This window comes from Hippocampus bargibanti, linkage group LG17 (assembly GCF_051943395.1).
Source record: "Hippocampus bargibanti isolate YZ-2025 linkage group LG17, ASM5194339v1, whole genome shotgun sequence".
Classification (NCBI taxonomy): domain Eukaryota; kingdom Metazoa; phylum Chordata; class Actinopteri; order Syngnathiformes; family Syngnathidae; genus Hippocampus; species Hippocampus bargibanti.
Window position 1 is genome coordinate 5,889,342 of NC_142750.1, and position 12,216 is coordinate 5,901,557.

The following is a 12,216-nucleotide window of genomic DNA, read 5'->3' on the forward strand; positions in this document are numbered from 1 at the left end:
TCTGCCTGTTTAGTTTTTTTCACCCAAAAAGACAAATGCTTTAGTTGAAAAGTTTATTCAATATAATTTGCTTCTTTTTCTTTCGGCTTTTCCCTTCAAAGGGTCAAACATAAAAACGATGCAGAGAGGAGAATGCACAAATCAACAGAATATATGTTGTTGTTGTAAAGTGATTCTAAAGACACAATTCCAGCGGTTTTATTGTGCAGACTTATGTGATTTTCTCCATCACGCGCTAAAAGTCTAGAATTCCGATAAAAACGTAATTGTGGCTCGCTTACAGTATGGATGACCAAGTCATACTTTCATCGTAAAGTCACTGCATACAAGCAAGATTCATGAGCCACTTTTACAACCTACAATACTTTAATGGTTTACGTAGAGTAAGCCAATTGCAGATCTATAAACTGTCGTTCGTGTGTTTCTTACCCAAAAAAAAAGATGACTTTCACTTACTGTTTCAAAGTCATTTGTGAGACAAATCCTGAACTTGTTCACACAGCAAAAAAAAGCAAACAAAATCAGCAGAGGTATAAATATTTGCCATTTTCAATTTGGTGGATAGAAATAAAATGTATATCTAGTGCATTTTTTTAATGTCAAAATTAGATTGTCTTCTGAATCGAGATGTGCAACTTTTGAGAACCGCAAAAAAAAAAAAAAGCAGCACAACTCGGATAACTTGTGAACAAACAAGCTTCTGGGAAAGCAACACGGATGGTTCAAATGGAAATACTGGATTTGGTCCCGTGTTTGTTAGATAGCCCTGTTCTTGTCCAGACTTCTGTGGGAAAGAGGGTGACATTTAAATGACAGCCTTTTGAATGCAGCAACTCACACCCTTCAAAGAGTTATGACATGGTTCCCTGCCGCCCCAAATAAGAAATAAAAAGTAGATGATTCATTATCAAACCAATCCAACTGGGTCTCCTATGACATATTCACAGTGCCAAAAGTGATATTGACCACACGGGGATGGGATTGAACATATTTTTTGCTATTATCTAAGACTCCCAATTCTCATTAAATGTTTTGTAACGTTTTTTTTTTGTTTTTTGTTACTGTGGTTTACCGAGCAGGCTGGACAGAAAGTTGGAGCCCTGACTCTCTCTACGTTGCCCTTCTGCAACGGGGTCCATCTGGCTTAGTTCTGACTGATCCAGCATCTCAAAGTCCTCCACGTCAAAGTCGGTGTCCAGCTCCGAACTGGACTGCTTGCGGTAACTGCGGTGGGCGCCCGCCTTGGGGGGAGCTTGCCTACGTTGGGCGGACGATTGGCGAGGTTGCATGGCGCCGACCAGCGCCGCCCGGATCATGTTACTAGCGATATCGCCCATTAAGTCAGAAGCGGGTGGCAGGCTGCTGATGGACATTTCACCATCAAGGTCTTCCTGGTCCGAGTCCAAGTGAGCGTCCACATCCAGTACGGAGGTGCGGTGACTCTGCAGTCCGGAAAGAGCCAGGCTGGGGAGTCCGATGCTGGTGTCATCGTCATCGTCCATTAAGGTGGCATCTGGGTTGATGGAAGGGAAATCCGGGAGATCTTGGGCAAAAGATTCCTCAGCGTCACTGTGCCTCTCCAGTTCTGAAAAGGTACAGGGAGAAAAAATGGGCAGGGATGGATGATCCATATTCTATCGCCCTCCGGGCAAAATGCTGGAAGATGTAATAACTCACCCTCAGAACCCTCTGTCAGCGGCGTTTGGCCCCGTGATAGATTAAATGTGCCATTTTCCGTGTTGGAAATCTCAGCATCTGAGTGCTCCGAGTCAGTGAGAGCGAGTTCCTTTGCCACGACCACGTCGTCAAACTGAAAGAGAGAACATTTTAACTCAATATTAACTAATAACTAAAGCCCGAAAAAGAAACTTGTCGCTAAGTTGTCATTTTAACTCATTCACTGCCATTCCTGACTTTCTTCGACAATTGAAAAGCATGACGTGGAGCGCCATTCCCGAATTTGTTCGGATTGTTTTTTCTTGCGGGGGAGTGCAGATAAAGCGCTGGTCAGACCTCTGGCAATGTTTGTTTTCTCTGCCACGAGGGGGCAGCATTTCCCCTTTTTTCCTATGTTAGCGCTTTTGTACAGCTTCAGCTGTTGTTAAAGCGCTATATAAATCAATATGTATGTATTGTATTTTGTACAGCCGCCCCCATTTCGAGCTCAGATAACTCCACACCCATATAATTTAGGAATTAACTTTTTTTTCTGAAGAAAGAAGAGAGCCAAGGGTTTCTTATGCTGCATTTGATAATAATAATAATAATAATAATAATAATAAGAATAATACATTTCATTTATCAGCGCCTTTCAAAACTCTCAGTCACTTTAGTCACTAGATCAGTTTTTCTGTGGGTGAGCAGCGGCAGCCACATGCAGGGCTTAACATTTAAAAAAATATATATTGCTTTTGTTGAGGTATTTAAGAGGTACTTTTTTGTAGTGGGGTCAACTACAAGTTTCATTTGTATTCAGGCCCAACCAATATGGATTTTTTTTCCACCTCAGATTTTTGTAACACAAACTGACCGTAGGACAGAAGGCTGCCAGCTCCTCCTCGCTGTCACTGCCTTCACCTGAGATGACACCATGTAGGGGCATGCGGAGGACTGCAGTGAATATGCAAAAAAATAACAATAAAAAATACATCAAAGTATGAAAAAGTGAGTAGCCGATCCATGGGACGACGACAAGGCTTCTCACACTGGTTGTCGAGCGGCTTGGACATCATGTATCCGCAAACGCTAAAGTCCAGCCGCTGTAGGACTGGCTCCAGCTTCACAAAAACACGCTGGAAAACTCTGTGGTACGCCGCCAAAGGGGCCAGGAGCATCAGCAACACTAGACAACATGGAGAATTTTCACTAAATCATTTTCGTTTTTTGTAGATTAGCCAAAATTGATCGGATGAGGCATTTTGACTCATCCGCAGCAGCCCATGTGAGGAGTTCAACGACATAATTTTTTCTTGGTTTTACAGGCAGCACTCACCAGCCGAATAGGAAAGCACCAACCCCGGAATGTATCGTCCAATCACGGCCGTCAACGAGAAGAGGCAGCAGGTAAGAAGGCAAAACTGGAACATACAAGCACACACGTTACCATTTTAGAAAAATATTTTAATAGTGATTTTTTTTTTGATTTGTAATCATCCCCCAAAAAATGAACGTATTTTCCAGTGTATAAGGCGCACCGGAGTATAAGGCGCACCCCCAATGAATGGTGTATTTTCAAACTTGTTCCCACATACTCATACTTTTTCAGCTCTTGTTAAAGCGACATATAAATCAATATGTATTGTATATAAAGTGCACGTTCAATTAACTCATTCACTGCCAGACGATGTGCAAGAAATGTGTCCACTCCAGTGCCAGGGTTTTTGTCATTTCCACTCAAATTCCAGGACCCACAAAATATTGAGTTTTAGGACTAAATGAACATTCAATGTAGCATAAGAAACCGTAGACCAGGGGTGTCAAAGTAATTGTTAGCCGCGGGCCACATTGTAGTTACGGTTTCCTCTCGAGGGCCGTTATGAATTTGGGGAAGCCATTAGAATGTTGAATCCCCTCCACATATTACATATAGAGCGCACAACAAATTAATGAATAACTAGTTTTCAAATCTGAAGTCAAGAAGAATGACTGTTATTGTGGTTTATATCCAAAAATATGAAATTTTGGTTAGGATTTTAGCAAGCATCATGGAATTTTACAAGTTTGATTTGCTTTCACGGGCCGAAAAAAATGATGTGGCGGGCCAGATTTGGCCCGCGGGCCTTGACTTTAACACCTGTGCTGTGGACTCTTCTTTCATCAGAAAAAAATCATTATTTAGGTTTTTGTCATTGTCACTTGAATTCCAGGACACACAGAATATTGAGTTTTTGGACTGAATAAACATTCAGTGCAGCGGTACAAACCTTATACTCTTCTTTCATCAGGAAAAAAAACAGTTAATTCTGAAGTTATATGAGTCTGGAGTTATCTGGACTTGAAATTGGACTGGCTGTCCAAAATACAATGCAATACATAAATATTGGTTTATATAGCGCTTTAACAAAAGCGCTAACATGGAAAAAAGGGAAATGCCGCCCCCTTGTAGAAAGGAAAAAACATTGCCAGAGGCTATGGCCAGCGCTTTATCGGCACCCTAACAAGAAAACCCAAACAAATTCGGGAATGGTGCTCTATGTTATATTTTCAATTTCCAACTACATTCGTTTCACATATCTCGTATTGTCCTCACCCTGCCGGGGTTGTGCCTTTTGAAGTGAGCCAGGTTCGATGCAATGATGATGCCGCTCACCCAAGCTTCGGCGACATGGTGGCACAATTCGGGTACGCTGAGGATGCCGGGCTGCACCAGGCCCCAACTACACATGAAAGCAGCATAACATATTATCACTGCATCCTTAAAAAAATGATGTCTGCAAGACAAAAAGTCCACTCCGATGACCAACCTTTCACTTTCACATTCATCCTGGTTTCTGACTGTGGAGAAGAGAGAACATGGATTACATGGCATTCTCAGTTTACGACAGTGCATCTCTACCTTACTAACATAAAAAAAAATGAAATAAAAAAGCAATAGAGACCAACTTACAACAAAGAACAACTTTATTAGCATGTTTTTTGGGGAGTGTCACAAAAAAAGATAATCAATTTGCCTGAAATAATTTAATGAAACTGTTACTGCCTCCTGCTGTAGTGTATGTGCAATTACATTTTATTCTTACATAGGGGATGCTAACAGATTTACAACAACAAAAAACTTTATTAGCTTTATTAGCATAGATCCTCATCCTCCCTCCACCTCTGTATGCCCTCTGCCTATCTCACCACGATGGGGTGCAGAGCTTTCAGCCGCTCCGCTCCCAAACTCTGGAACTCACTTCTACCCAACATCCGTAATATTGACTCCCTTCCTACTTTCAAATCTCACCTCAAAACCTACCTGATTAAACTTGCTTTCATGGTCTAGTTTAATCTGCTATTTTATTATTTATTGTTTTAGTCATGGTTTTATTGTTTTTATTGTAAAGCGTCCTTAGGTGCTCAGAAAGGCGCATGTAAATTAAATGTATTATGTTTTTTGGAGAGTGTCACAAAAAAGAATCTTTTTGCCTGAAAGAATGTAATGAAAAGTGCTACTGCCACCTACTGTAGTGCATGTGCAATTACATTTTATTGTTACAGATGGGGGCGGATGCTAACAGACTTACAATAAAGAACAACTCTATTATGTTTTTTTGGGGGGTGTCACAAAAAAAGATCAATTTGCCTGAAATAATTATATGAAAGTGCAACTGCCACCTACTGTAGTGGATGTGCAATTACATGTTAATTCTTACAGAAGGGGGCGGATGCCGACAGACTTACAACAAAGAACTTAATTAGCATGTTTTTGGGGGGGAGTGTCACAAAAAAGATCAATTTGCCTAAAAGAATTGAATGAAAGTGCTACTGCCACCTACTGTATTGGGTGTGCAATTACATGTTATTTTTACAGATGGGGGATGCTTAGACTTACAACAAAGAACAACTTTATTAGCATGTTTTTTGGAGAGTGTCACAAAAAAATCATTTTGCCTGAAAGAATTTAATGAAAATGCTACTGCCACCTACTGTAGTGGATGTGCAATTACATGTTATTATTACAGAGGGGGTGGATGCTAACAAACTTATAAGAAAAAAACAACTTTATTAGCATGTGTTTTTTTAAGTGTCACAAAAAGATAATTTTGTCAGAAAGAATTTAATGAAAATGTTACTGCCACCTACTGTAGTGCATGTGCAATTACATTTTATTCTTATGAGAGGCTCTGCTTTGTTGTGTTGCTCCCAAATTGACTCCTGATCCAGGTGATGACTTCACATTTTGTTTTTTTTCTTTTCCTACCCTCCAAATATAGGCCAGACTAATCTGTCAGGCACCAACTTGTCTGCGCCGCTTGTCAAGATCAGGACGCTACGAGTGGGGCATGCTTCAAAGCCAGAATGGGATATTAACTGCTGGAGGTGACACACACATCCCTTGTTGAGTCCAGCGTTTTGGGGATGGGGGTGGGAGGGAAGCAGGTGGCTCATTCATGGCCTCCATTCAGACCACGTATTATGCTTGTGGAGAACAAACGTGTAAGCACCTCTTAGCTTTGGCCAGATCTTGTTCCTCCACACGTCTATGCAGACAACGGCGGCGAGGCCGCTGGCCAGCAGAAACAACAGACGCAGAGTCGAAACACGCTGGAAAACTCTGTGGTACGCCGCCAAAGGGGCCAGGAGCATCAGCAACACTAGACAACATGGAGAATTTTCACTAAATCATTTTCGTTTTTTGTAGATTAGCCAAAATTGATCGGATGAGGCATTTTGACTCATCCGCAGCAGCCCATGTGAGGAGTTCAACGACATAATTTTTTCTTGGTTTTACAGGCAGCACTCACCAGCCGAATAGGAAAGCACCAACCCCGGAATGTATCGTCCAATCACGGCCGTCAACGAGAAGAGGCAGCAGGTAAGAATGCAAAACTGGAACATACAAGCACACACGTTACCATTTTAGAAAAATATTTTTTTGGGGATTTGTAATCATCCCCCAAAAAATGAACGTATTTTCCAGTGTATAAGGCGCACCGGAGTATAAGGCGCACCCCCAATGAATGGTGTATTTTCAAACTTGTTCCCTCATACTTTTTCAGCTCTTGTTAAAGCGACATATAAATCAATATGTATTGTATATAAAGTGCACGTTCAATTAACTCATTCACTGCCAGATGATGTGCAAGAAATGTGTCCACTCATCACCCACTGATGTGCCAGGGTTTTTGTCATTTCCATTCAAATTCCAGGACCCACAAAATATTGAGTTTTAGGACTAAATGAACATTCAATGTAGCATAAGAAACCGTAGACCAGGGGTGTCAAAGTAATTGTTAGCCGCGGGCCACATTGTAGTTACGGTTTCCTCTCGAGGGCCGTTATGAATTTGGGGAAGCCATTAGAATGTTTAATCCCCTCCACATATTACATATAGAGCGCACAACAAATTAATGAATAACTAGTTTTCAAATCTGAAGTCAAGAAGAATGACTGTTATTGTGGTTTATATCCAAAAATATGAAATTTCGGTTAGGATTTTCGCAAGCATCATGGAAGTTTGATTTGCTTTCACGGGCCGAAAAAAAATGATGTGGTGGGCCAGATTTGGCCCGCGGGCCTTGACTTTAACACCTGTGCCGTGGACTCTTCTTTCATCAGAAAAAAATCATTATTTAGGTTTTTGTCATTGTCACTTGAATTCCAGGACACACAGAATATTGAGTTTTCGGACTAAATAAACATTCAGTGCAGCGGTACAAACCTTATACTCTTCTTTCATCAGGAAAAAAAACTGTTAATTCCTAAGTTATATGAGTCTGGAGTTATCTGGACTTGAAATTGGGGTGGCTGTCCAAAATACAATGCAATACATAAATATTGGTTTATATAGCGCTTTAACAAAAGCGCTAACATGGAAAAAAGGGAAATGCCGCCCCCTTGTAGAAAGGAAAAAACATTGCCAGAGGCTATGGCCAGCGCTTTATCGGCACCCTAACAAGAAAACCCAAACAAATTCGGGAATGGTGCTCTATGTCATATTTTCAATTTCCAACTACATTCGTTTCACATATCTCGTATTGTCCTCACCCTGCCGGGGTTGTGCCTTTTGAAGTGAGCCAGGTTCGATGCAATGATGATGCCGCTCACCCAAGCTTCGGCGACATGGTGGCACAATTCGGGTACGCTGAGGATGCCGGGCTGCACCAGGCCCCAACTACACATGAAAGCAGCATAACATATTATCACTGCATCGTTAAAAAAATGATGTCTGCAAGACAAAAAGTCCATCCCGATGACCAACCTTTCACTTTCATATTCATCCTGGTTTCTGACTGTGGAGAAGAGAGAACATGGATTACATGGCATTCTCAGTTTACGACAGTGCATCTCTACCTTACTAACATAAAAAAATGAAATGAAAAAGCAATAGAGACCAACTTACAACAAAGAACAACTTTATTAGCATGTTTTTTTGGGGAGTGTCACAAAAAAAGATAATCAATTTGCCTGAAATAATTTAATGAAACTGTTACTGCTTCCTGCTGTAGTGTATGTGCAATTACATTTTATTCTTACATAGGGGATGCTAACAGATTTACAACAACAAAAAACTTTATTAGCTTTATTAGCATAGATCCTCATCCTCCCTCCACCTCTGTATGCCCTCTGCCCATCTCACCACGATGGGGTGCAGAGCTTTCAGCCGCTCCGCTCCCAAACTCTGGAACTCACTTCTACCCAACATCCGTAATATTGACTCCCTTCCTACTTTCAAATCTCACCTCAAAACCTACCTGATTAAACTTGCTTTCATGGTCTAGTTTAATCTGCTATTTTATTATTTATTGTTTTAGTCATGGTTTTATTGTTTTTATTGTAAAGCGTCCTTAGGTGCTCAGAAAGGCGCATGTAAATTAAATGTATTATGTTTTTTGGAGAGTGTCACAAAAAAGAATCTTTTTGCCTGAAAGAATGTAATGAAAAGTGCTACTGCCACCTACTGTAGTGCATGTGCAATTACATTTTATTGTTACAGATGGGGCGGATTCTAACAGACTTACAATAAAGAACAACTCTATGTTTTTTTGGGGGGTGTCACAAAAAAGATCAATTTGCCTGAAATAATTATATGAAAGTGCAACTGCCACCTACTGTAGTGGATGTGCAATTACATGTTATTCTTACAGAAGGGGGCGGATGCCGACGGACTTACAACAAAGAACTTAATTAGCATGTTTTTGGGGGGGAGTGTCACAAAAAAGATCAATTTGCCTAAAAGAATTGAATGAAAGTGCTACTGCCACCTACTGTATTGGGTGTGCAATTACATGTTATTTTTACAGATTGGGGATGCTTAGACTTACAACAAAGAACAACTTTATTAGCATGTTTTTTGGAGAGTGTCACAAAAAAGAATCATTTTGCCTGAAAGAATTTAATGAAAATGCTACTGCCACCTACTGTAGTGGATGTGCAATTACATGTTATTATTACAGAGGGGGTGGATGCTAACAAACTTATAAGAAAAAAACAACTTTATTAGCATGTGTTTTTTTAAGTGTCACAAAAAGATAATTTTGTCAGAAAGAATTTAATGAAAATGTTACTGCCACCTACTGTAGTGCATGTGCAATTACATTTTATTCTTATGAGAGGCTCTGCTTTGTTGTGTTGCTCCCAAATTGACTCCTGATCCAGGTGATGACTTCACATTTTGTTTTTTTTCTTTTCCTACCCTCCAAATATAGGCCAGACTAATCTGTCAGGCACCAACTTGTCTGCGCCGCTTGTCAAGATCAGGACGCTACGAGTGGGGCATGCTTCAAAGCCAGAATGGGATATTAACTGCTGGAGGTGACACACACATCCCTTGTTGAGTCCAGCGTTTTGGGGATGGGGGTGGGAGGGAAGCAGGTGGCTCATTCATGGCCTCCATTCAGACCACGTATTATGCTTGTGGAGAACAAACGTGTAAGCACCTCTTAGCTTTGGCCAGATCTTGTTCCTCCACACGTCTATGCAGACAACGGCGGCGAGGCCGCTGGCCAGCAGAAACAACAGACGCAGAGTCGTCAGTGCAAAGAACCTGCGGGGGGGAGAACAGTAGCTCGTCAAGGGAGACGACGCATGTCGCTTGTTCATACACGCGACGTCATCAATTATGCGTCGAGTCGTTACGAAATCAATCGCACAGAAAAAGCGATATCGGAGCGATTAACCTGACGAAGAATTTGCTGGCATCATGAGGCTTGTAATTGAGGTTAGCCATGTGATCTGGAAAATTAGATTTAGACGCTAAAGATCCAGCAAACAACAAAACCACACAAACACCCACCGCAAGTGCAAGTCATGTTAACCACCGATCCAAATGTTTTCATAAACATATTCTTAGTGTGAGGGGCGGGGGGGCATATTTTGGAAATTTAGGATGTAACCTTTGACCCGAATCTGAAGATCAATATGTAAATTGGTTGCTGGGGAAATGCTAACACACTTCCAAAGTACAATTTAGGTGCATAACTCAGCGTCGGCACTGGCATGTTAAATTACAGATGCTCCCCTACTTCCAAACATTCGAGTTACGAACAATGCTACATAGAAACATTTTTGCTCTCTAACCTATGTAGTATTCTTTCCAGTTGTACATATCTTTATAGAGTATATATTTTATTAAATATTTATTTTTCAGCACAAACCAATACATGTTACTTATACAAGCCTTAACATACTTATATAAACCTGAAACATACTTTTATAAGCCTTTAACATACATTCCATACAAAATATAACACTGAAGCAACTTATGAACGAATTCACCTTACAAGCGACTGTTCGAAACGTATCTTGTTTGTAAGTTGGGGAGCATCTGTATTCATAATGAAACTTTATTTGAATAACAATGTATACTGTATTAACAATGTAATATGTGGGACAGAAGATGTGAGACAATCTCTTTTCGTCAATGGATGCTATAGCTGTGTTTGCTTTCAACATGTGCACATTACACCATGATGTCCCTGATCAACTGGTGAAAAGATGCTTTGATCCTCTCCTCTTTCATCTAGAACTGCTTCATGTAACAAAGAAGGTGCAGAAAGTGCTTAAGAAGGGATGACTGTGTGTCTTTGTGTTGTGATATTGTCTTTGTGTTGTCATATTATTTGTTATTTTTTTTTTTTTGTTCTTTTGACTTCAAGACGGCGCCGTGAGATCAGAAAAAAAAAATCTGAAAAAAGCCCAGAGTTGGCCAGTGATTGGCAGGGAAAATGAATATTTAGCACCCACGTTTATCAACAATTCACCATACATATTGCATTTGACACCTCAGAGTGACATATTTTTCATTGGACAAATATTTACGTAAATCCTACTTTTTAAATGTTTTGGATTGGATTGGATTTGCCTTTAATAGTCTCCCAGGGGAGAAATTTACATTTCACAGCAGCAAAGTGATGAAAGGAATGAAAAAAAACATGAGCTGCTGGAAAGGCGGCGCTGTCTCAAAGTCAAAAGAACAAAAAATAAATAAATAAACAAATATGACAAGACAAAGACAATATGACAACACATTTAAGCACTTTCTGTAGCCTCTTTGTTACATGAAGCAGTTCTAGATGAAAGAGGAGAGGATTTTGGTATTCTTGCTGGCTTTAATCCTCTAATTTTTGTCGTATACTTAAAAATTGTACAGTACATGGGGAAAGTGGTGAAGATCACACAACTGTCCATGTTTTTACGTTCCTGTTGTCTTATTATTTTGCTTCCTGTTGACTATTATGTGAAGCGTTTTGCTGCAGCTGTTGTGAAAGCGCTATATAAATAAATTCCGATGTATTGTATATCAAAACATTTGCATTCTCACCAAAACACAGCGTTGACCAGCACGTAGAGCACCAAACACTGGAAGGGTCTCTCCCACACCAGCATGGACTGCAAGTAGGTAAGCAGCGGCTCGTAGGGCCCCAGCCGGGACTGCAGCGCCGCTTTGACCGCCCGCACCTGAGCGTCCCTTTCGCTGGAGCCCGGTCGACTTCGGAGGCCAGCGGAACTGGAACTCGACTTGCCTCCGGCACTGTCCGCCGCTGCCACGTCTTCCATAGCAACAGTTTGTGACATCTTTTGATGGAAATATAATGGGCGGTAAAAACACGAATGCGCAAATGAGAGAACAACGCGAGGTTAGTAGACGATCAAAAGCGCCAGCACAACATCGGTTTTACGACAGTCGTAATCGGTTTCAAGAGCGAGATCACGAGCAAAGGAGCGAATAGAATCGGTCCGGTGATATTATTGGGACTGAATGATAATAAAGCAATTGTGGAAATAGTGAACGATGAGCTGACACTTACTATTTGGACATTTTCTCACGGAGGTCTCGTTGTTGAACTGCAAAAATGGCGTAAGCTGTTTTTCTGAGCTCTCAATCGTCCAATCACATTACACAGGGACAAAAGTGGAACGTTGCGTTTATATATCAAGGAATTATGAATACTATTATTTACTGAATAAAAACGACGTGGACGAACAGATGACAAGTGATAAAAGTCGCCATCATTACCTTTTATGAGCCCTCAATCGTCCAATCAGACTGCACAGGGACAAAAGTGGAACGTT

At 40.8% G+C, this 12,216-nt stretch overlaps 1 protein-coding gene across 1 annotated transcript; it reads right to left on the bottom strand.

Annotated features, from left to right (window-relative positions):
- Positions 1-39: 39 nt before the first annotated feature.
- Positions 40-12,186, bottom strand: retreg3 (reticulophagy regulator family member 3). The gene is made up of 10 exons (XM_089018761.1): positions 11,952-12,186; positions 11,465-11,718; positions 9,582-9,688; positions 4,464-4,494; positions 4,250-4,376; positions 2,993-3,077; positions 2,705-2,842; positions 2,531-2,610; positions 1,678-1,810; positions 40-1,585 (listed from the first exon to the last, which is right to left on the bottom strand). Exons 2-10 carry the CDS (start codon positions 11,716-11,718, stop codon positions 1,059-1,061), a joined length of 1,482 nt encoding a protein of 493 aa, XP_088874887.1. The 5' UTR covers positions 11,952-12,186; the 3' UTR covers positions 40-1,058.
- Between the last annotated feature and the right edge of the window lie 30 nt (positions 12,187-12,216).